Source organism: Diadema antillarum, unplaced genomic scaffold (assembly GCF_040938485.1).
Source record: "Diadema antillarum isolate AM-2024a unplaced genomic scaffold, OU_Dant_1.0 seq00001203_RagTag, whole genome shotgun sequence".
Lineage (NCBI taxonomy): Eukaryota > Metazoa > Echinodermata > Echinoidea > Diadematoida > Diadematidae > Diadema > Diadema antillarum.
Window position 1 is genome coordinate 179,672 of NW_027271996.1, and position 23,321 is coordinate 202,992.

A 23,321-nucleotide genomic window follows, 5' to 3' on the forward strand; every position below is an offset into this window, starting at 1 on the left:
GCCAACATATTCTTATAACTTACTCACATAAATTCTCTACCTAATATAGTGATTATTTCCATCCATCTTTCTCAGAGCACGGTCAAAGTTTTGGTCCTGAGAGTTGCCAATATTCCATTTCAGTTTAAACAACAGAACTTATGTTCTTTCCTACACTGTATACTCACCATTGAGCAGTATACTTCAACTAATGAATATTCATCAACTATAGTCAGTTTATGTAATCGTATGTAGATATTAAGACATTTTGCCATGACACTTTTAGTACAACAGAATGTTGTGACTTTATGTCAAAAACCCACAAGTAATGGCACATTTTGTGGTTGTGTAATCACTGAGCATCTTGGGTTATCAATATCAATTTCTGCTGTTTAATATTTTGTGAAGGAATTATCACTCTTTCTAAAAATAACACTTGGAAGCACAGAAATAATTGCAAGTACCTTGCATGGGTTTTTAGCTCACCTGAGCCAAAGACCAAAGTAAGCTGTTACAATCATTCATCATCGGGCATTTTCTCAAACCAGAAGTGACAGAGCTTAGTTAGTTCTACGAGAACTCATTCAAGAACAATGATGACTGTGGTTTGTACATGGTGGATCTAGAGGTGCCCTTTCAGGATCCGGGGGGGGGGGGGGGGGAGGGGGAACCAAATTAGGGCCTAATTGCTATGAGAACATTTTCAGCTTTTTCTTGGAAAACCCCATGAAACATTTTCACTGAACTGAGCAGTTAGTATCCCTGGGGTGGCAGGATTTTAAGTTGTTCAAAAGAGCACAAGCCCCCCCCCCCCTCCATTCCCCATATATAAGGATCTTTAAAAATCTTCTCTGGAACCAGAAGAGAGTTTAGTTAGTACTATGAGTGTAAGTTAGATTCATTGGTGGCTGTAGTTTGAAGTCAGCGGATCCGTGTGTGCCCCCTCAGAGCCAAGCAGTTGAGGGGGGGGGGGGTCCAAGTTACGGCCAAGTTATGGCCTTTCTTTTTTTTTAACATTTTCATATTGTTTTCGATGCATGGTCAAATTTTACTAAACTTGGCAGAAAGTTTAACAGGATGATATTAAAAAAAAATGAGCATAACTGACCCAGTTGGGGTTCCCCAGAACTCCAATATTTAGAGAAATTTTACACTACCAAAATGTTGCTATGGCAACTGTTATGCCACAATCATCATTTTCCCAATAGGTCTACACAACATACTTTGCTTTCAAAGTATGGAAAACGGATGAAATTAGTAAGCACTCTCACTTGATCTCTGACCCCTTGGCCAAAAACTATCCAACATAATCTCTGTGTGGTAATGCATGTACAAAATTGTATAAATAAAAATATCAGTACCAAGTTTAGATACACTGCTCGGTGTATACGGTGTACATTCAATCATTCAATCAAATTTTATACAAACTTGGCAGGTATCTAAATTGCCAAGTTTGATATAATAAACAAAATGGACACCATGCTCTCCTGCATGGAAGGTGATAACTTGCGATACACATGAGAGCATTAGACCCCAAACTTTCTTGTCAAATAGTTTTTGGACTCCTAGTTCTTTCTCGTAGTAATTTCTCAATTTTCTGCACGTGGCAACCAAAGTTGGATGTGATAAATCATGAAATTATTCAAGGTAAAAGAAATTGTGTTTTCATGGAATTACCTTATTGTGTTCTCAGGGAATGAGCTTAATCAATGATTATGACCAGTTTTAGGAAATGTGATGCTCTCTTCATAATAGCTGCTTTGGAGTTCTAAATCATGCATTGTCTATTCAAAATTATGCATTGTCTATTCAAAATAATGAGCAAGACAGGGCAGCCAATAGAACCTTGGTTTTACAACTGTATTGTTTCCAAGAAGGTTTCCATCATTTTTCTTTTTATTTCTGATGGGTTACACTTTATGAAGGAGAGAATAAAACATGTTTCTGTGAGCAATGGCTGCAGTCATGTATTAAAGCAAGGTCTGTCGAGAACACTAACAACTGCTAGCTATGCATTAATGGACATCATAATACTAAGGACCAGTACTGGGGTGGAAGGAATGGTTTATGACAAAAGGAAATACTTCCTCTCGATTGTCAGAGCTAAAAGCTCAATATGATCTCCTCTTGGTGGTGCTAGGACAAGTGCTCCATATTCAACAGAGGCAAAGTAGAACTTACCAACTCCTGTCTACTTATATATACAAATACACTCTTACATGTGCGGGATTAGCACCTCTACATACATACAAGTTACAGTCTATTCATATGAAAATAAAATTTCTTTGCTTAAATCTACACACACACACGCACACAAACAAACACAGTATGCACACATACACACAAACATTGAGCAAAATCACAAATCTCTGATCCCTGTCTATAATAATAATAAAAAAAATACTATTTGATCATTCCTACATCATTCCAAATTTCATATTCCAAATTAATTCTACACCATCAATTCAACCTTGGAATAATATTTCTGCACAGGAAAAGCACACTGTCAAATATCAGAATGCATTCTAGATACACTGTCAAATACTAGAATTTGTACTGTAGTTTATCATGTTTATGTAGGTTTCCTCACTCCCCCTTTCAGCATGACTACAAAATAGTATCCACGTTCATGTACTCCATGTATGTCTCCTCCTGCTGTAGATATCTGCTCACGGCATCATAGCACAATTTGTACTGGTCCTGCAGATTACACAATATTGAAAGAAACATGCAATACTAAATAATTTCATTTATTATTGGTAAGACTAGAACTGATATTTCTACAGGGAATATCAGGATGAATATTTCAAGTTGTCCATGTATGAGGGATAAGAAAGATTCTTGAAAGCATTTAAGAATCTCGTGAAGTTTTTACTCGGAGAAAAGCTCACCTAGATCTATACCTGAATACTTCTCCTTGAAAACCTGGCAGGATTTTGTTATTATATTCTTGTCATATTTGTAATTCCATACGCTGTTTATACTTTTGAATACATGAAAGATTTTGGATTGTTTTATTTATATGCGGTATATATATATTTGTTTGTTTTTGTCTGTTTATGCCGATCTAAATGTACTTAAGTGATTGTTTCTGTGTTGTTAAGGCCCCTGAATCTGAAATAGACACTCATATGTGTATGCACGATATTTTTTCCTTTGCTGTACTGGATAAGGATGATTTTTGTTCTTTGTTCTCTGACAACAACCAATCACATCCCCAGTCCCCTATTTCATTTTGTACATTAAAGAACCTTGGATATTTCACATCCCATTTAGCAGATAATGAAAGTGAAAGTAAGTTTGATTGTGATTATATAGATTTTGATACAAATATTGATACATGTTATTATTATTTTCCTTCAGACAGTGAATTTGATATTGATTGTAATTCATTTAGTGTAATGCATTTTAGTGCTCGCAGTTTACATCATAATTTCTTTGCTATTGATGAGTTTATGTCTATGTTACCTTGTTCATTTTCAGTATATGGATTTTCAGAAACGTGGTTACACTCTGATAATGAACACCTAATTCATAAAGATGGTTACTCGTTTGTGAACTCAAATAGATTGAATGGCAGAGGTGGTGGTGTGGGATTATTTGTTAAGAATAACTTGAGTTACAGTGTTCGAAATGATTTGATGGTGGTAAGTGATTTATGTGAAATTTTATTTATTGAACTTGATTTTTCTTCTAAGAAGAATATTGTTATTGGTATTTCATATAGAAAACCGAATGGAGGCATACAAACATATATTTCATTATTTCAAGAGATTATGGACAAACTTAACACTGAAAATAAGATAATATATGTAATGGGTGATTTCAATATAAATTGATTGAATAACTCACAAAAGTATATGTGTGATTTTTTTGGTATGATGAATATAAATTCTTCAATTCCATTGATAGATAAACCAACACGAGTAACCCGACATTCGGCATCATTAATTGATAATATATTTACCAATGATTATAATTCCCGTATTATTCCCGGTATATATTATTCAGATATTGCGGATCATTTTCCTATTTTTTCAATTAGTTCAATTGACATCAAGTATTGTTATGAAACCACAACAAGTTATGATTCTCAAAATTTATGTCATAATCCCAAGTTTTTGGAATGTATTAGAGAAAAATCAGGTACAATAGATTGGAGTGAAGTGTTGAATAAGGAAGATCCCGATATTGCATACGATTTATTTTGTATACTTTTGAAAGCACTATCAAAGATGCATCTCGCCATCTTTCCTTTAAGAAAAAGAAGCATAGTAGTAGAATTAGGAAACCATGGATTTCATTTGAACTATTGTCCCTTATCAATAAAATACACAGATTATTAAAGAAAAGTATTAAAGATAATAATGAGAATGTAAATAGGAAGTATAGAGAAGTGAGAAATAAAGTAACTACTTTGTTGAGAAATGCCAAGAAAACATATTATCATGATAGACTTCATAAATATTCAAATAATTTAAGAAAAACATGGTCCGTGATAAATGGATTGTTAGGGAAGAAAAGGTCAAGTTATCCTTCATATGTGTTACATAATGGTCGGCAAATAACAGATGAAATAGAAATTGCAAATTGTTTTAATGATTATTTTGTTGATATAGGAAATATTGTAAATGAAGATGAATATGGTTATCTTTCAGATCCATTGACTTTTGTTTCTCATCAGTCAAACAATTCTTTTTTCTTTTTTCCTGTCAAAGATCATGAGATATATGATATAGGTAAAGGGATGAAAAATTTTGCAAGCACCGGAATCGATAATTTATCGATAATTTAGATTAAGCAAGTTATATTTTTATTGTTGAAGCCTTTAACTCATATATTTAATTTGTCATTAGTAACAGGAATTGTTCCAATGAAATTGAAAGTTGCTAAAGTTATTCCAGTATTTAAAAAAGAAGATAAGCATTTTGTTAGAAATTATCGACCAATATCAATATTACGTTTTTCAAAAATCCTTGAAAAGATTGTATATAAACGTTTGCATGTATTTTTGTCATACAACAATATTTTATGTAATTCTCAATATGGATTTTGCTCTAATTTTTCAACTGAAATGGCTCTTGTAGATCTGCAAGATAGTATTCTTACTGCGTTAAATGATAATTTGCATGTTATTGGAGTTTTTCTTGATTTGTCTAAAGCTTTTGATCTGATAAATCATGAAATATTGATTAAAAAGCTTGATTGTTATGGTATTAGAGGTCATCCATTACAGTGGTTTAGAAGTTATTTGAACAATCAGACAAGTTACATTATACAAAGATACTTTATCGGATACATGTGATATTTTACGTGGAGTCCCCCAGGGTTCCATATTAGGTCCATTGTTATTTTTGATATTTATTAATGATATGTGTAATATTTCACGTGTGGTTAAATTTATTTTATATGCTGACGATTCTACTTTATTGATTTCTCATTCTGACTTGAATGTGTTGATAAATAATTTGAATAATGAGTTATTCAAATTGTCAAAGTGGTTTTGTGACAACAGATTAATTGTTAATATTGAAAAATCAAATTATATGTATTTTTTTAAAGGTAGGAAAAAGAGTCCAGAATTGGAACTTTATGATGTAAAAATGAATGATGTAAAATTATCTCGAGTAGAATATATACAATTTTTAGGGGTTTATATTGATTGTAATTTGAACTGGAAAAAACATATAACGATAATGAATAAAAGAATTTCGAGAAATATTGGAGTAATTAATAGGTTAAAAGGTATTTTACCAGAAAAGGTTTTGATTTTGTTATATAACAGTTTGATCTTATCTTATTTGAATTATCGTAATGCTGTATGGGCGAATACTCCTCAATCAAATTTACACGACACTTTTATCCTTCAAAAAAGAGCAATTCGACTCTGTACAAACTCGCATTATAAAGCGCCGTCAATGCCTTTGTTTCTGAAAATGAAGGTTTTGAATATATATCAATTGAATAAGTTTAATATTCTTATGTATATGTTCAAGCATAAAATGAATTTGTTACCTGAGATGATTTCTGGTATTTCTAAATCTAATTATCAAATTCATAGTTATAATACTCGCATTAGTAATAAATATCATTTATTTAAGGTAGATAAGATGTATGTAATGCACACACTTAGACACACTGGACCCTCATTGTGGAATTCTTTACCAGATACAGTTATAGATTCTCCAACTACAAATATTTTTTAGAAAAATCTGAAAAGAGACTCGTTAGAAAGTTAGAGTTGTTATTATGAAATACAGTATGATTATAGATAATCGTATGGTTTTTGTTTTCTAGGGGTGATATGACTAAACATTATAATTTCATTTATGATAATATATTTTTTGTGTATGTTTGTCTGTTTGTTTGTTTGTTTTTTGTAATATTTTCACCTGTCCTATGTCTTGATCGTAATGCAATATTATTTCCTATTATTCTGTCTGTTGGGAAATACCCTGACAAGACTCCGGTCTTTTGTAGTTTCCATGTTTCATTTATAGTTGTTATTATGTTACGTATGCATGTTCATGTACTCGTTTCCTGTCCTCAGTTTGTCATTGTACAAATTATATGTTTTTTAAATGAAACAGAATAAAGTTCAAGTAAAGTTCAAATAAATGTTTGGACTATCTTTAAGCTGAATAGGTCCTATCGTTTCATCTCTAGAACTCATGTAATCTATTCATATCTTGACTGTCATGTTCTCAAAGACAGACAATGTTGTGTTGCAGCACATGAGCTGTGTCATTTCATTTCATCATGCAAGAAAAACAATGAAATGAACTTACATGTATTAATCATGTTTCCAGGACAAAGATACAATGTATATGTTATGTGAAAATGAAATAGACTCTATTGAATTGGCATCTTATGAAAAGAGAAGGTTTTTGATATTTGGAAGACAATAGTCATTTTGATACCACTGAATCTACAGCTTCTTTTCTATAGTTTTCATTTGCTAAAGTTTTGTATTTCTTTAAGCCAGTAAATGGTTATTAACCAGGTAGATTGGCTCTCATAAGTGTAATACACTGTATATAGTCATCATCATGGTTTTTTAGCGTGCTAAATACCAGCTCTTATTCACAAAGTAGGTCTGATTGAATCATGCACATGTCAATAGTCTGTGCCTGGTATGTTATATTTGACCGCCCAGCTCAAGCCCACAAAAAAGTCACATATTTGGATTCACCATAACTGGCCAAAAATATGTAATTTGCGTTGACATATTACTTTTAAGTTTGCCTATCTGTGAGAGTAATCCTTTTTCTACCTATCATCAAAATTTGGCGGCTTAAATCAAAATCAAAATCAAGACATCAGCAGTCTTTCTAGACCACATTTTTTTCTTTTGTCTGAGAGGCACTGCTTTCACTAGGAAATAATTATTTCATTGATACTTCTGCACAGCTCACCTGAGTGACGCTAATCTTTAAACCCTCTTTTTGTCCCTTTTCTATGAAACTGCATCTCCTTGCTCTCTCATATTTTGATTATTTTTAATGGTTCAAAATGGTCCAATTTTAACAACTTAATATATCATTTCAAAGTTTAGCGCTTACTCATTTAAACCATGTAGAAAAGTGGAAATTCATCTTGGCCTACTTTTTGAGGGTTTTAAGCTGGGCGGTGACATAAAAAACCCTGCACGAATAGGAACAAAATGTTGGCTTTACGCCAAAAGGGCACTAATAGTGTGCAAAGTCTCTGGTGTTAAGGGTCTTTTGGCATTAGGCCGACAAAATTGCAAATATTACTTGAAATCATATTTGTAATGGAATTACTAGTATACAATTTATGTAAAGGGAAACTATCAAACTATGAAAGTTTTCATCCCAAGAATAAGACTAAATTGCTCTGTCACACCTTTGTGGAGAATGTCATATTCACAACAGTGGCGGATCCAGAGGTGGGCATGCCAGGCGCTCACCCCCTCTTTATAATTTGTCGAAACAAAAGAAATAAAAAGAAAAAACTGGGGGCGCTGGGCCCATCCCCTTTAATTTTGTAAAGCCACCTCCCTTTTACGATCTGCCCCTGCACAATACAATATATGTACATGCATCCGTTTTAAGACACTTACATGTGATTCCACCATCTTGGGTCTGTTAGCACGCAGTCTCTGCACAGCATGGAAGATGTCTACCGTGTTCTCTCTCTGGCACTTGTCAATCACAGACCATAGAGCACAGAACACTCCACTCCGACCGACCCCATTTCTGTGAAGGATGAAAGGTCATCACCTTACAAAATCCTAACCATTTTTGCAGTCCATATGAAATAAAAGCAAGTATATATGCCTATATGGTTGTTTTTTTTTGCAGCATGAAACTTTAATGAATTGCCAACCATGAAAAACTTATGAACATAGGCCTTCTACATGTGCTTGCATTCAATGCATTATGTAGAAAAAAAAAAACCCCAAAACTTTTGCATGTACTGTACTTACCCAAATCTTAGCTCCTAATGAAATTCACTTAAGTTTCAAGCAGGAGAAGATTTCTGGTTTTAACAGTATCTGATTTCTGGTATATTTCATATATGTGCTCTGAGAAAGATAGTACCCGGTATTTGATGTAGGTAATTTTGTATTAACTGACATACAAACATTAGTTTTTATTTGATTACTTTTTGGTACATACATTTGTATATATTTGGTAGATATAAAGCTATTTGCTATAAAAAAAGAAAAAAAAAAGAAAACAGAAATCAAAAAAAAAAAACTAAAATGTTGTGTCTGGTCAAACATGGGGGCCATCCCATTTGGGTAAAGAGGCAACTATTGGGCATAATTATGGAAACTATCAAACTGTGTAGCTAGTCAGAAGTTAGACTATAAATGGCAACACTAACATGCAGTGGACGATGACTGGACCTGAGGTGTGGGCAGTCTTGACCTCCTTCTGTACTGCCTTCACAAGGTGGATGAGTGACATCGGAGATCGTAGCTTGTTGCTTGCAGCACTCCATCCAAACAGTCTGAATTGGGTCACAGTCATACTCTGGTTTTGACAAAAAATTGACAACAATTGACAACTTCAAAATACTTCTGTATTATCACCCTGAAAATGGTTTTATCATACACACACACATTAAAAAAGAAAAAAAATCAAACATAATTCCCAGTTTCACCACAGTAAATCATTAATCACTAAATAAATACACACACACACACACACATATGAAGAGCTCAGTTGCAAAAGGTACTACATCCATTTTCCATATCAAAATCCACTTTTTGGTCTTGATGTACTCATTTTTAGGACTTCTTTACTCCTATACTAACGAAAAGCTGAATTTCCAAACAAAGTGTTTACAAATTACATTAAAAAATCAGTTCGGTTTCAAAAGGTACTATATCCATTTTACAAATGTGTAGTTAGGTTTCAAAAGGTATTACATCCACTCCATTGACATCATCGGGAAATTGACCAATCAGAGAGCAGCATTGACTTGACCCTCTGCCACTGTCTACTGACTTAATCTGTAAACAATAGAAGTTGGCTTTTGGCCTTTTGGCTCTCTGTTAAAATCCCCACGCAAATCTGACAAATATCTTGAAAAACTCATCACATTTTGATCAAGCAATGGAGGAAAATGAAGGAGACCTAACTGAAAACACAAACCATCCCAAGAAAAGGATCAGGAATTAAAAGCAGTAGACAAGAGCAAAGGAGAAACAGCAGAGAGACTGGAGAAATTACGCGACTCTCATATAGTCCCACGTACTGCATTACTGTCAGTTACCGGTACTCTGCGTTACTGCTAGGGTGTTGAGTTTGAGCCATAAATTGTCCTAAGGATTAAGTATACAAACACTTTGTAGGTATGGACTATGCCTTATATAAATGGCTTCACAGCTAATAAGTGTGTGACAACTACTAGTAGTCTGAAAGCAAAATTTATCCCTATACCAACAGTGCTTTATGTACCAATGGGTATGCTGTGCTATTCTTTACGTGCATATTGTAAAGTACCAGGGCTGGAAAGTACGTAATGGCATGAAGCTTGGAACACTAGATTCACATTCTTGTAAATGACACCTTTTTCTTATACAATGTCACAAAGGTAATACCAAATGTGTGTTTAGTATAGGTGGTCATATTACTCATCGACGGTCTTAATTTCATCAGCTTTTAGATTATCAGAGTTATCTTGCTTGATAAAGAACATAGCAGGATGAAATTCATGTAATGAAATGAGAAAATACAGCACATACAGATGCTGCTTTCCCACCTTTTCCCTTCGAAGTTCCATGGAAAAAAAAATAAAGAGAGAGAGAAAAAAATAATGAATACAGTATTCTTGAGACATGTGAAGGGGGAATTCACAGAGATAAAAATAGCCAAAAAATTAATACAAAGAAGAAAAAGAAAAGAAATCATGAGATAAAGCTCCTGAGAGAATAAACAAAGGAGAAAAGGGAAGAGAGAAATCACCTGGTGAGATATTGTGGCCCCTCCCTATCTATAACCATTTACGCACAATGGATTTCCCCCCCCCCAATCCATGCTCGATGGATCCAGAACATTTGAAGCATGTGAAAATTGATTGAATGCTCATAACTAATGTCAATCATTCATTCAAAATATTGGTCAGCAAGGGAGAAGTGGGGCATTAGCTGTGCACATTGGTTTGTTATTCTTGCTGCTAAATAGGGCAGGGCATTGTTAATTACGTAGGCCCCCTTGACCTCATATCCCATCCCCATCAACACCATTGCTGGAAAAAATAAATCCACGAAAAATGTCATAACATCACACTGAATATATCTCTGGTATGTGGAATTTCGTTTTCAAAAGGTACCATATCCATTTTCGGTTTCAAAAGGTACTACATCCACAAAAATATAAAAATGATTAAGTCATCCAAAAAAAAAAAAAATGAATGGACCTGGATTTTCTTAGAGAGTGGTTTAGTGTTGTATCATTTAGCAGTATAATAGGGGGAAATATCATTCCAGTCTGAGCTTGCTAAATATGCTAATCAAAAAATCACGTTTTTCTTAGAACTTGAAATTGGATGTAGTATCTTTTAAAACCGAACTCTTCATATATATATATATATATATATATATATATATATATATATTGTATACATATACACACACAGGCTCTGTTTTTCCCCCATCGAACAGAATTGCATACAGCTCATCACAGTGGAAAAGAGAGAATAACAGTGGACTCTGGTGTGTATGCTGTCAAATTGGTTCGGTGTAGTAATGTCAGAGGTAAAAATGGCAGGGGTAAAAATGTCAGAGGTAAAAATGGCAGAGGTAAAAATGCAAGAGGTAAAAATGGCAGAGGTAAAAATGGCAGAGGTAGAAATGGCAGAGGTAAAAATGACAGAGGTAAAAATGGCAGAAGAAAAAATGGCAGAGGTAAAAATGGCAGAGGTAAAAATGCCAGAGGTAAAAAATGTCAGTGGTAATAATGTCAGAGGTAAAAATGTCAGAGGTAAAAACGGCAGAGGTAAAAATGTCAGAGGTAAAAATGTCAGAGGTAAAAATGTCAGAGGTAATAATGTCAGAGGTAATAATGTCAGAGGTAATAATGTCAGAGGTAAAAAAGTCAGAGGTAAAAAAGTCAGAGGTAATGTAAGAGGTAAAAATGTCAGAAGTAATGAGAGCGATTTCGTCAGAGGTAAACGTATGAAGAGGTTTTGAATAATAACCTAGCTAGAGCAAACTGTATCTATTTTTTTTTTTACCTCTGCCATTTTACCTCTGACATTTTTACCTGACATTTTTACTTCTGACATTTTTACCTGGCACCGTCAAATTTTACACGAACCTCTCCCTTGCTTGACACAGCAAAGGTATCAGAGTCAAAGTGAGGTGCGCTAGAAGATCCCACTCGTTCAACATTCAGAGATCCCAACTGAAGAGTGCCCTTATTTGGCCAGTACTGAGCACATGTCTGAAATAGTGGTGAAGAAAAGGGAAGGGAAACACAGTTTGGTAACATTAAACCAACTTCGAAAGGAAACCTGGTGAGTCCTTCATACAGTCTATGACAACTTGAAATTCTCTTACCGAATTGGTTGAGAATCTTAAAGTGATAGTGGGACATTCTTTTTTTCTACGGAATACTGTGTTTTCAATGACTTCATCAAAATCATGGATGAAATCAAAATTATCCAAATTATGAGCAGTGCTTGTTTATCCTGACAAAATTACCACGTTTCTTTGTACATGTACCTACAGATAGTGAAGACCATTGTGCAACTCTACATCTTAAGGTGTATGCAGTAAAAAAATCTTGAACTCTTTCATATCATGTAGGAAAGGCAATGATGAAAACATGGTGAAAAAAAATGCTGGTTTTACCTCCTTACATGTATCTGTAGAACTTGACTTTGCTGTCACTGAAAATTTGTATGCTCACTTTAATGCAAGGAAAAAATTGTAATGACTGCTATATCACATCAAACCAGAAAGAAAAAAAAATGTATTCCCCGCCCTCCTCCAAAAAGAAAAGAAAAGAAAAAACACCATCCAAAAAACTTGAAAAATGATATGCAATAATGACTTCTCAATCAAATTGAAAATGCAACTGAAACAAAGCAAAAAGGCTATCTATTTATTAGAAATCAGGTTTGAAAGTGTGCAACAAAAGATACAGGTTTACTGTCAAAGAAAAAAAAAATCGAAGTGTTGGTTGTGATATATGCTGACTCTTTGGAGTTGCCAATAGCAACTTACCTCATCGGATGTGTCAAGCTCATTGAGCATGACAATGACAGGACACTTCCAGTCAAAGACAAGTCGCCACATGTCCACTACTGTATTGGGCAAGGGAGCCTGAGTAGCTACAAAGGCATCTTTTTCTGTGAAGGTCTAAAGAAACAAAACAAAAATTACTAAAGTAGAGTAATGGTTACATAAGAAGCAATTTATAGAAAGATAACAACTTAACTTGTATTGCACCAGGACTGGCAACAGAAGTAGTACTAATAGTACGTTGATTTGACACCATTCATTCATTCATTCATTCATTCATTCATTCATTTATTCATTCATTCATTCATTCATTCATTCATTCATTCATTCATTCATTCATTCATTCATGTTTTTATTTTCATTTCCAATCAATATATGTAATACAAACATCAAATGATATCATATCTTGTAACATATAATAGATTTTGTCTCATAAAGAACTTGGTGGGAATGAAAATTGAGGGGTTGCTCAAACGCGAACTTGTATAGTGCAGTCCTCTCACTTACTCACGTTACATTACTACAATACATTAATACATATCTTACAAAACTACAATACATGTACCGTACAAGTTAATCATTGGAGGTATACACTTTTCATTACATCAGTGATAATATGAGGCATACACATTCACACACACACACATACACGCAAACATACACACACAGAAGAGAATAGGGATAGAGAAAGAGAGAGAGAGAGAGAGGGGGGGGGGGGGGGTGGGGGGAGTAGAGAGAGTGAAGAGCAGGTCAGTATTCTCGATGCAGGGAGATTTCAAATCAGGCAAACTAATCATGGGGTACATATAAACCGATCAGATATTTCTTTAAATTACTAGAATATGATTTCAAACTAGTAGAATCTTTTATATCTTTTTTTTTGAGGGAATTTTATAATTTCCATAATTCCAGTAGTGAGCAGCTTGCTTAAATTGTCTCTGCCTATATGTATATCTACACACAGTTGAAGCATTCAAGAAATGACAGTTGACAAGTACTGGATATAAGAAAACCTTGCTACACCAAGTATCTGCAATGTCTTTGTGCAAAAGAAACCTGGGTATGGTTTCTTTCAATTTGATTAATGAATAAGCTTGCGAAACAAGCATGAAAGTGAAAGTAAGCACCATATGTAGTGAAATTCTAAAATGTAGGAATATAGCAGATGCAGTGGTAGAAGCAGTAGTCACATCACATCTCAAGCCATGGCAGCCAGTAGAAGCAAAACCACTGATGGTAGAAACAATACTGTTTGTGGTTGTGAGAGACTCAATAGTAAACTGATATTATAATAATTTGGATATAAACCCGTTTCGGGGGATATCTTTAAATAAGAACAAAAAGACACTATTACAACTGCATATTAATTTATTCTCTGCATAATGTGCCCATGCATTCAGCATAAAACTATTTAAGAGACATGGAGGCTGCTTTCCGTGATTTAGCCTGATTAATCATACATATACAACATCAACTCCAATGATTTTTGGATTCTTGTGGTTTTGATAGGTTACATCTGTGATCTAAATCTGAGGTTCAGAAGCATTGAGTAAGTTCAAGTTGCGTTGTAATAGTTTTTGAGGACCTTTTTTTTGTCTCAAATTGTTTTTTCTCTGTTTAGAACAATGTATAACAATATGTATAGTGTGCATTAAATTCTCCCAGAACCTTTGACAGTCAGCAGTTGGCTTTCGACACTCTGACACAATCATGAATGGATTGTTGATGAGTGTATACATCAAGAGTTTGGTTGATCTGATAATCCCATAACAGGAATTTCCACAGACTTTTAAATTCCCCATTCCAGCTATGGACAAGATTATCAATGGTTTCACAAATGTGGACTGAGAAATCGCTGCATCATTCATCATTTTAGATGACAAAAAAAAATATTATAGCATGCAACGGCAGATATTATGTTAACAACTCTGGACACAGTTGACAAACAGTCATATTTTTCCATAACCTCCATCAGGTTTCCTAGTTCCGTAATGGGAACCTACAGGCCTGTAATAAACATTGATTAGGTGATTATATAAAACAGCATACATACTTATGATACAGGCCGGCAGTGCACGACAAAAGTTATAGTGCACGCAAAATATAACGATTGCAGACGATAACCCACTATCGATTTGATATCGGTTTTTGCTCCCTCATTTTAATCATCGAGTACTGAATCCCGCACCTCATCGACGCGATTGCGCCACAACCGCGATATGCTCGATATTATCGTTATTCTCGATTCTCGCTGGCTATGCCAGCAATTATCTGTGTGGGACTAGACTTTCAGCGGTAGATTTAAACATGGAAGCTGAAATGAACAGGTTCGCTACTTTTACAGAGACTGATCTATATAAACAGTATCTTAGACAATAAGGACATAAAGGATGCCATCAAATACGCCCTACGAATTTTGGACTCCTATTGTTCTGAAAAAGGAATCAATCCGACGGATATTGAGCAAGTCAACCCAAGATTTGTGCCGCTTTCTCCGTACATTCTACGCGGAAGTGCGCCGTGGAAATGGATAGCGTGTGTACGGTATACGCTAAGCGCCCTTTGATCACGCTACGCTATGAACTTTTACTACGACATTTACAACACACTCTCGGAATCCACTTGTGCAGCAATGGTGACTTCAATGATGCCTGGCACGAGCCTTGTGTTTAAATCCAGTAGATCCCTAATCCTACAAAACATCATCTAGTCCTGGTCCTGGACCCACAGTGCAGTAAGTAAACTTAGGCGTCTAAACGTGTTACTGCTAGTGTTAGATCCATGGTAGACCTATTGTAGGGTCAAGTGTTAACTAACGTTAGCTCTGTCGCTCGTAAAGTGACGTAGGTCTAGTACAACGTTAGGCCAGGGCCCCTAGACCTAATGTATCGTAGGGCCTAGAAATCGTTAGATATAACCACGTAGGGCATACTCGTGAAATAGGCCCCACCACTGCGTGTCCGTACAAATACTACGGCGGCTCGCCTGTTTATACTCGTGAATTCAGCCCCACCGTGTGGCGTTCATCGGTAGATAAGCACGGCGGTGGGGCTTTCTTCCACAGTATAATACTCGTGAATGCGGCCCCACCAAACGGCGTTTACGCGAGATGCATACGGCGGTGGGGCCGATTTCCACAGCATAGCATCTTTCGTCCTCCCTTTCTCCCGTTTTTTTCTTTGGTCTTCTACTTTTTGTTCTCGGAAGGACTCCCTAATGTCCCTTGACTAATTTAATGGCCAATTTAACCATAAATACAACCCTACCTAACCCTAAACCCTAACCCTAACCTAACCTTGCTTGCTAATGCACGGGTGCACGCGCACTGCGGTGGGGCCTATTTCACGATTTTGCCCCACGTAGACCCTAGACTCTATATTTGAATTTGGATCTTCAGGATTTTGTCTACACAGGTTAAAAAAAAACTGGTATTATTGCTTGTCTAGACACGTGTAGCGTTAGAGTCTTAAATGATCTAACGCCGTTAGGCTTTCGTATTTTTTGCCTGGGTATGTATGCTATTTTATATAACACATAGTGCATGACATCTTATTGCACTATAACAAGTACCAAGCACCTCCAAATTCTGAATTTGCCCTCAGGCAATTATATTCAATTCGGCCAGCGGCCTCATTGAATATAACTGGCCTTCCGGGCAAATTCAGAATTTGTCGGTGCTTATCAGTGCATTCAGCCTCATGCACTAGATCTATATAATATTGATACTCACATTCATAAATGATGCATTGATGTAATCTGTGGAATCTTCAAGTCCTTCTGAGACAAGGCAGGGTCTCTTTATCTCCACTTAATGTGCAAAGAAGACAGGTAGCAATTAGAAATCATGATGCTATAATATATGCCTATAAACCAAATACATGGTGCGTCCCCTTTCTTTCCATCCCATTTAATCAACAACAAATGTTTCAGACATCCATGTTATCAGTAGAGAGTCGATAGGAAATTACTGCTGATTGTTATCATTTGCAGAAGAATTGTGTTGATGCCTAAGCACGTCCTATAGTATGCGTGTCAGTGATACATATAGCTGTGTCGCTATATATTATACAGTCTTACTCACACTTTGAAAATAAAGCATGGCTTGTTTTCTTCGACAGAAAAACGGATTCTTAATCCCAGCTGTAAATTGCTATCTCACGTTTGATATCTGTGAATGGTCAAGCCAGAACAGTTAAAATGTAAGGTCATCTGTACAAGAGAAGGACAAGGCAGTGCTACCCCCCCCCCCACACACACACATAAAAATGACTGCATTTCATTTCCAGGGGTACCGTATGTATTTTGACTTAACATTATCTCAATTTGCGACAGTAAAGTGATTCGTTTCTTAAGTCTTGTTGACATTTATCTCTTGATAGGGATTTCTCTTTTGTTTCTAGCAACACAGAAATATAAGTGCAGTATTGTTTTCAATTATCTTTTTTAAGACTTTAAAGGTAAGTTCCTTCATTTGGGTTGCATTGACTCACGTGGCAAGATGTCTTGGAATCTGTTCTTGTTCTCGTTCTGAGGCATCTTTCCTCCCTTGAACGCGTTGCTAGGAGGAACTGGTGATAGTGTGTCAAGCAACTGTAAGAGATGGATCATTCTGTAGGATTGAAAAGGGCTTTCTCTACATTGTACTATGAGAAAAGTTAATGGACTATTCTACATTCAACATGGCAATTGCGGGTGAAAGTAAGTCATTACTATACCAAGACATGTCTTTTGACAAGCCAGCTAAAGCTCTGTATAACAAGTTCATTCAACATTCCATTATACAACAGAATTGCTCTGAAGAAGATCCTGCAGGAATATTATTAGGTAATTTTGTGGGGATTTCCCCAAATGAAAAACAGAACACTTCTCTGTTATTCTGAAAGTGATGAACAAAAGTCTAGTTGTATGCCTTGGCATTGGTATTCCATTTTTCTTACCTCATATTCCAACTGAATATTAGTTTTCTTTGTCTTTGGGTCCACCCCGTTGAGAGTATCTAGCTTCTTTTTGAACTGTGACACAGCGATGTTGGTCTGACCAGACGAGTAGACCTCAAGAAGAGCATTGTAGATGAACACATATTGATCCTGTGAAATGGAGGTAGATGATAAATCTAGTGGGCTATCGTTGTGGCAAGGGATTGTTCAGTTCAGTTTAAGTTCAAAGTCAATTCAGAGTTTTCTGCATTGAACATTACAAATGAAAAAAAAAAATAACAGAATAAGATGTGCTACCACAGAATGAAAAGGTATGTTTACTTGAATCATCTTAGATAAAGGAATGAATGGTAATCAGACCAACTTATGGTAAAATGTGCTGGTGGGATTGGCATGCAGAAGACTGTCATTTACGCATTGAGGACAAGCTGATTTTGCTATTGCACGCATTTCCTATACACACCTGCCTGAATATACGGTTACAGCTCGTCATTCCGAATGTTCGTTAATCCGAAAATGAAATAAGAATCGTTATTCCAAAGGTTCGTTAATCCGAAAATAAGATAAGATTCGTTATTCCAAAGGTTCGTTAATCCGAAAATGAAATAAGGCTTGTTATTCCAAAGGTTCGTTGATCCGAAAATAAAATAAGGTTCGTTAATCCGAAAATGATATGAGGTTCGTTATTCCGAAGGTTCGTTAATCCGAAAACGAAATAAGGTTCGTTAATCCGACAATGTAAGAGGGTTCGTAATTCCGAAGATTCGTTACACCAAAAATGAAATGAGGCTCGTTATTCCGAAGGTTCGTTGATCCGAAAATAAAATAAGAATCGTTATTCCAAAGGTTCGTTGATCCGAAAATGAAATAAGGCTTGTTATTCCAAAGGTTCGTTGATCCGAAAATAAAATAAGGTTCGTTAATCCGAATATGAAGGTTCGTAAATCCGAAAATGAAATAAGGCTCTTAAAATTCCGAAAATAGAGTAAAATTCTTGTTGTCACAAAATATGGTGCTGTAATTACTGTCTTATGCGTTCGTTGATACATGTGTGCATAATTGTGTGAGTTTAAAATGCTGTTTGAATGCCCACCTTATCCGCTCTCACCCCTATTATCCTCGCCTTATAGCCTCACGTTTATCGGTAGTCTAAAATTCATCATCATCATCATAACAATTCAGGAGAGGCATGTTCACATTGAAAAGGGGATGCCAGCATACTCATACTCTCTTTGGACACAAACACATGTAAACAGGCACACACAAACACACGCGATTCCATACAAACTTTTATCGGCGACGTATAGAATGCCGTCGTAATTTGAAATTTCATTTGTACATGACAATACTAACGATGAAAGTACAGGTATTTTCTCCTCCGGAGGATGAGTTCGCCCCTCCCACTCCTTCTTCACTTCTTCATCATTGTCAGGATAATACATTCATTATTTTGAAATAATTACCATATTCTGTGACTCTAACATGTCTCAAGCAGGAAAAACAAAATCACACATGCGTGGACTTAAAAATAGAAGCTTTTAGACAAATAAACAATCAAATATACTCTACAAGCAGATTTCAATGTAACATCTCTTAAAGGGATTGTATAGTTTTGGTTGAGACCTAATTTCAGGTTTCTAACATTTTTTTTTGTGAGATAATGAGAAACCTCTTTTGAAATATGAAAGAGCATGTAATTCCATGAGGAATTCAACATTTATTTGATGAAAATCGGTTTTGAAATGGCTGAAATATCCAAAACAGAGTGATTCTAATAAGTGTGGGAACCACACTTTATTCCGATCGCTTTGTTTTACTTTGTTTTTGGATGTTTCAGTCATTACAAACCCGATTTTCATCAAATAAACTTTGAATTCCTCTTTAATTGGTATGCTCTGTACTATTTCATAAGTGTTTTCTTGGTATCTTGCAAAAAGTTAAAAGGCCAGTTCTCATCTCCACCAAAACTGTACCATCCCTTTAATAAGCTTCACTGTGAAGAGTGGAATGTAATCGAACTTGTCCTACCGATCAGTCACTATGTAAGAAATTATTTTACATGAATTCAATGAGAAGTTAAATGCAGTTCTCCACTTTTTTTATGTGACATGGTAACACATGGAATTCATGCCGTTATGGTAACTGACAAAATGTAAGCTAGTGCTATGTACTACATCATCTAGCTCTCGTAAAGTTAAGTAAATTGAGTTTTACACTCCATTATGAAAGCGTCTGCCATGACAATAGTATTATTTATTACCAAAACAAACTGCAACTTTTTTTGTGTGTGTAAAATCCGACTTTGGACACATATTTAGGTGTACTATTTGGATATTCAAGTTACGGTACCCATTGTTAAGAGTGAAAAAAAAAAACACACACGAGTTGTCAGTTCGCATGCATTTCACTTTCTTTCATCATAAGAACATAAGATTTTTTTTTTTTTAGGGGGGGGGGGTGACCGCGGTCACCATCTTAAAATAAAGGGAAGGCATTTAGAATTAAAGGGATGGTATAGTATTGGCTGAGACGGGGCTTCAGCTTTACAACTTTTTTTGTGAGATAATGATAAACCTCTTATAAAATATAAAAGAGCACGTAATTCTACGAGGAATTAAAAGTTTATTCGATGAAAATTGGTTTTGAAATGGCTGAGATACTTAAAGCAAAGGGATCCTAATAAAACGTTGGACCCACCTTTAGTTTGGCCGAATGTTTTACTTCCTTTTTGGATATCTCGGCCATTTAAACCGATTTTAATACAATACACTTTGAATTTATTTTAGAATTGTATCCTTTTTAAATTTGGCAGGTGATTTCTAATCATGTTGCAAAAAGTTAAAATTTGAATCTCCCGTCTCAACCAAAACTATAATTTCCCTTTAGAATACATTGCCTGTATGAAATAAATCTCATTATAAGACATTAATGCCCCAGAAGATCCCCCAAACCCCCACACACATACACACAGACACAAAATAAAAAGGGGACTAACTGCAAGCACCTTACGAAAACAAAACACGCCCTGTCATTGGATATTGGTACACATATACATACATTATATACATAACGTATACGTATATGTTGGCGATTATATTGGTCATTATCATACATGATATATGATACCGAGTGCTGAAAATAACCATTATGAAGGTGGACGATATGAGATCATATTTACACGGATCCGCTGCATGTCGAAGATCCCGACTATGACAGCATGGGGAAGGTGGGGCATAATGGCAAGTTCCTTACGCTCTATAAATCCAATCGCTTAGGTAAAATACTTGTTCACACTGAATTAAAATCAAGATTCTTGATCTACACCATGCACTTCTTCACGCAACACGACGGGCTTTACCTGAAAATACACACGTGTCTCATCCTCCCTAGAGACAGTATTGAAATTTCATTGCGTAATATTCAAGTAGTTTTTTTTTTTTTTTTTTAAATTTCAACGTATTTCGTCACTACAGTGAGTTTATTTCACTTTCGGAATTACGAACCTTATTTCATTTTCGGATTAACGAGCCTTATTTCATTTTCGGATTAACGAGCCTTATTTCATTTTCGGATTAACGAACCTTCGGAGTAAGGGGCAGTATTTCATTTTCGGATCAATGAACCTTCGGAATAGCGAACCTTATCAGATTTTCGGATGAACGGAATAACGAACCATATACATTGTCGGATTAACGAACCTTCGGAATAACGAACCCTAGGTCATTTTCGGAGTAACGGGCCTTCGGAATAGCGAACCCTATTTTATTTTCGGATCAACGAACCTTCGGAATAACGAACATTCGGAATAACGAACAGCTGTGAGCACCCGGTGCAAGTGTGCATGTGTGTTCAATTAGTTAGTGGTATGATGTGCCTTGATTCGTAACTATAGGCGTGGATGTAGTTGTTGAATCGTTGGATGTTGAGTAGATTCACGGAGAGTGCATAAAAATATCAGCTGCTTGAAGATTTTGTCAATGAGATAATCTGGTATTGACTAATCGTCAAAATTTTATATCATACTCTTGTCATGGTGGCTTTGGAAGAAAAAAGTCATGCGCATGATTATATTTATTTGGGCAGGGGTTCTGAGCAGTTTTACTGCAGATTATGCACCAAATGTTGGCATGGGACATTTTCCAAATCGTATTCAAAGCGAGATTTAAGAAACCTGCAGGTACTATTGTTTCCCCAAGGATAATGATGTAAATGAATGAACATAAGCTACATTTCTCTGTAGGCAACATATTTCTATATTGTACTGATTGTTTTGAGGGAAATATACCGCAATCCCTACTTTTCAACTCACCTTGGGCCTCCATTTTCAATATCTTTCAGTAAACACCATATCATGAATCCACAATTTATTGTACGATTATACTATATTTCGATATAATTAATTAATAATTATGTATTCTGCATTTTTTCTAACAGCATATGTTTTGAACATTTGTGTTTTTTGTTGAAATTAAAATGAATAAGTAGCCGCAGTAACACTGGCAAAAGATTACGTTTTAAGATCACAATCTTTAGGATCTCAGAAGTTTGCCAGTGTGACGACAAACTTCCCGCAAAACTTCTCATTAAACTTCTCATTAAACTTCTCATTGCAACTAGGGATATTCCCCCCCGCACCCCCACCAAACTTCTCAATCTTTTGCCAGTGTGAACGCCAGAAATGGAAAATTCACCAAGTTTGTCATGTGACCAGACCACCACCCGTTTTCAGGCGGAGCATCTCAATCGAGCAGTCATTGTGATGTTTACATGTAGGCGTGCATTGTTACATCACAATCACCAGCTGTCAGACGGAGCGCTCTTTCTTCTTTCTTGTGCACAGGCAGCCGACGGGCACTGGTAGCGCAAACTCTTGATCTAAAGATCCAGAAGTTTGACTGCCAGTGTGAACAAATGACCACAGATTGCGAAGACTTCACGATCTTGCACTTCGCAATCTTTTGCCAGTGTAAACATGACTAATGAAATGAAGTTATCTAAAATTCTCAGGGCAATTAAAGAGCCTGAAGATACTATCAAGGGACGCTTGAAAGCTGGTCCATCTAAAGATCTCACAAAATGAGGGGTAATAATTATTGAAGTCAAAATGAATCACAATCTCTTGCCTGTGTTTGTATCATCTCAATACGGTTTTCTCTCATCTGGTTGACAAATCCAAAGATGTCCACCTTTCCAGTCTCTCGCATCATACACAGCATGTTATAGAGGGTGAGGAAGGTGCCTGTTCTTCCTGCTCCAGCACTACGGGAGAGAGACATATACGTAACACCAACAAACAAAATGATGCTATGATTTTTCAAAGCAAACGAAAGAAAAAAGAATTTTTAACGAGTTTTTTTTTTTCACGGATACCGTATATCCACAACCTAAGGGTAATGTCACTAGTTAGAACATGATCCGTTTGTGAATTGTAAAGCAAGACAAAAGAGTTTCAAATACTGAACTGATAAGCCCTACCGATTTTAGAATCCATTATGAGATATTTTACAACATAGTAAATATGAACAATGTGAAACACAATTCTTAGATGAAGGGATACAAACTCTTATAATTCAATGAAAAATAATCAGAAGTGAATATAACTTTTTTTTTACTACAGCATTATTCAATTTGTCAATCTAAATATGACAAAAATAATCCTTCTAAAGTCAACCTTTTTGTTTCGA

At 35.6% G+C, this 23,321-nt stretch overlaps 1 protein-coding gene across 1 annotated transcript in view; it reads right to left on the reverse strand.

Moving 5' to 3' along the window:
- Positions 1-2,586: 2,586 nt before the first annotated feature.
- LOC139744688 (receptor-type tyrosine-protein phosphatase kappa-like) overlaps positions 2,587-23,321 on the reverse strand; it is a 31,641-nt gene continuing 10,906 nt past the window's right edge. Inside the window, exons 6-13 of the mRNA XM_071655111.1 lie at positions 22,761-22,896; positions 17,638-17,787; positions 17,191-17,290; positions 12,683-12,807; positions 11,772-11,897; positions 8,833-8,981; positions 8,063-8,198; positions 2,587-2,679 (exon numbers count right to left, since the gene is read on the reverse strand). Of these exons, the coding sequence (XP_071511212.1) occupies positions 2,587-2,679; positions 8,063-8,198; positions 8,833-8,981; positions 11,772-11,897; positions 12,683-12,807; positions 17,191-17,290; positions 17,638-17,787; positions 22,761-22,896 (1,015 nt within the window). The remainder of the gene's footprint in view (positions 2,680-8,062; positions 8,199-8,832; positions 8,982-11,771; positions 11,898-12,682; positions 12,808-17,190; positions 17,291-17,637; positions 17,788-22,760; positions 22,897-23,321) is intronic.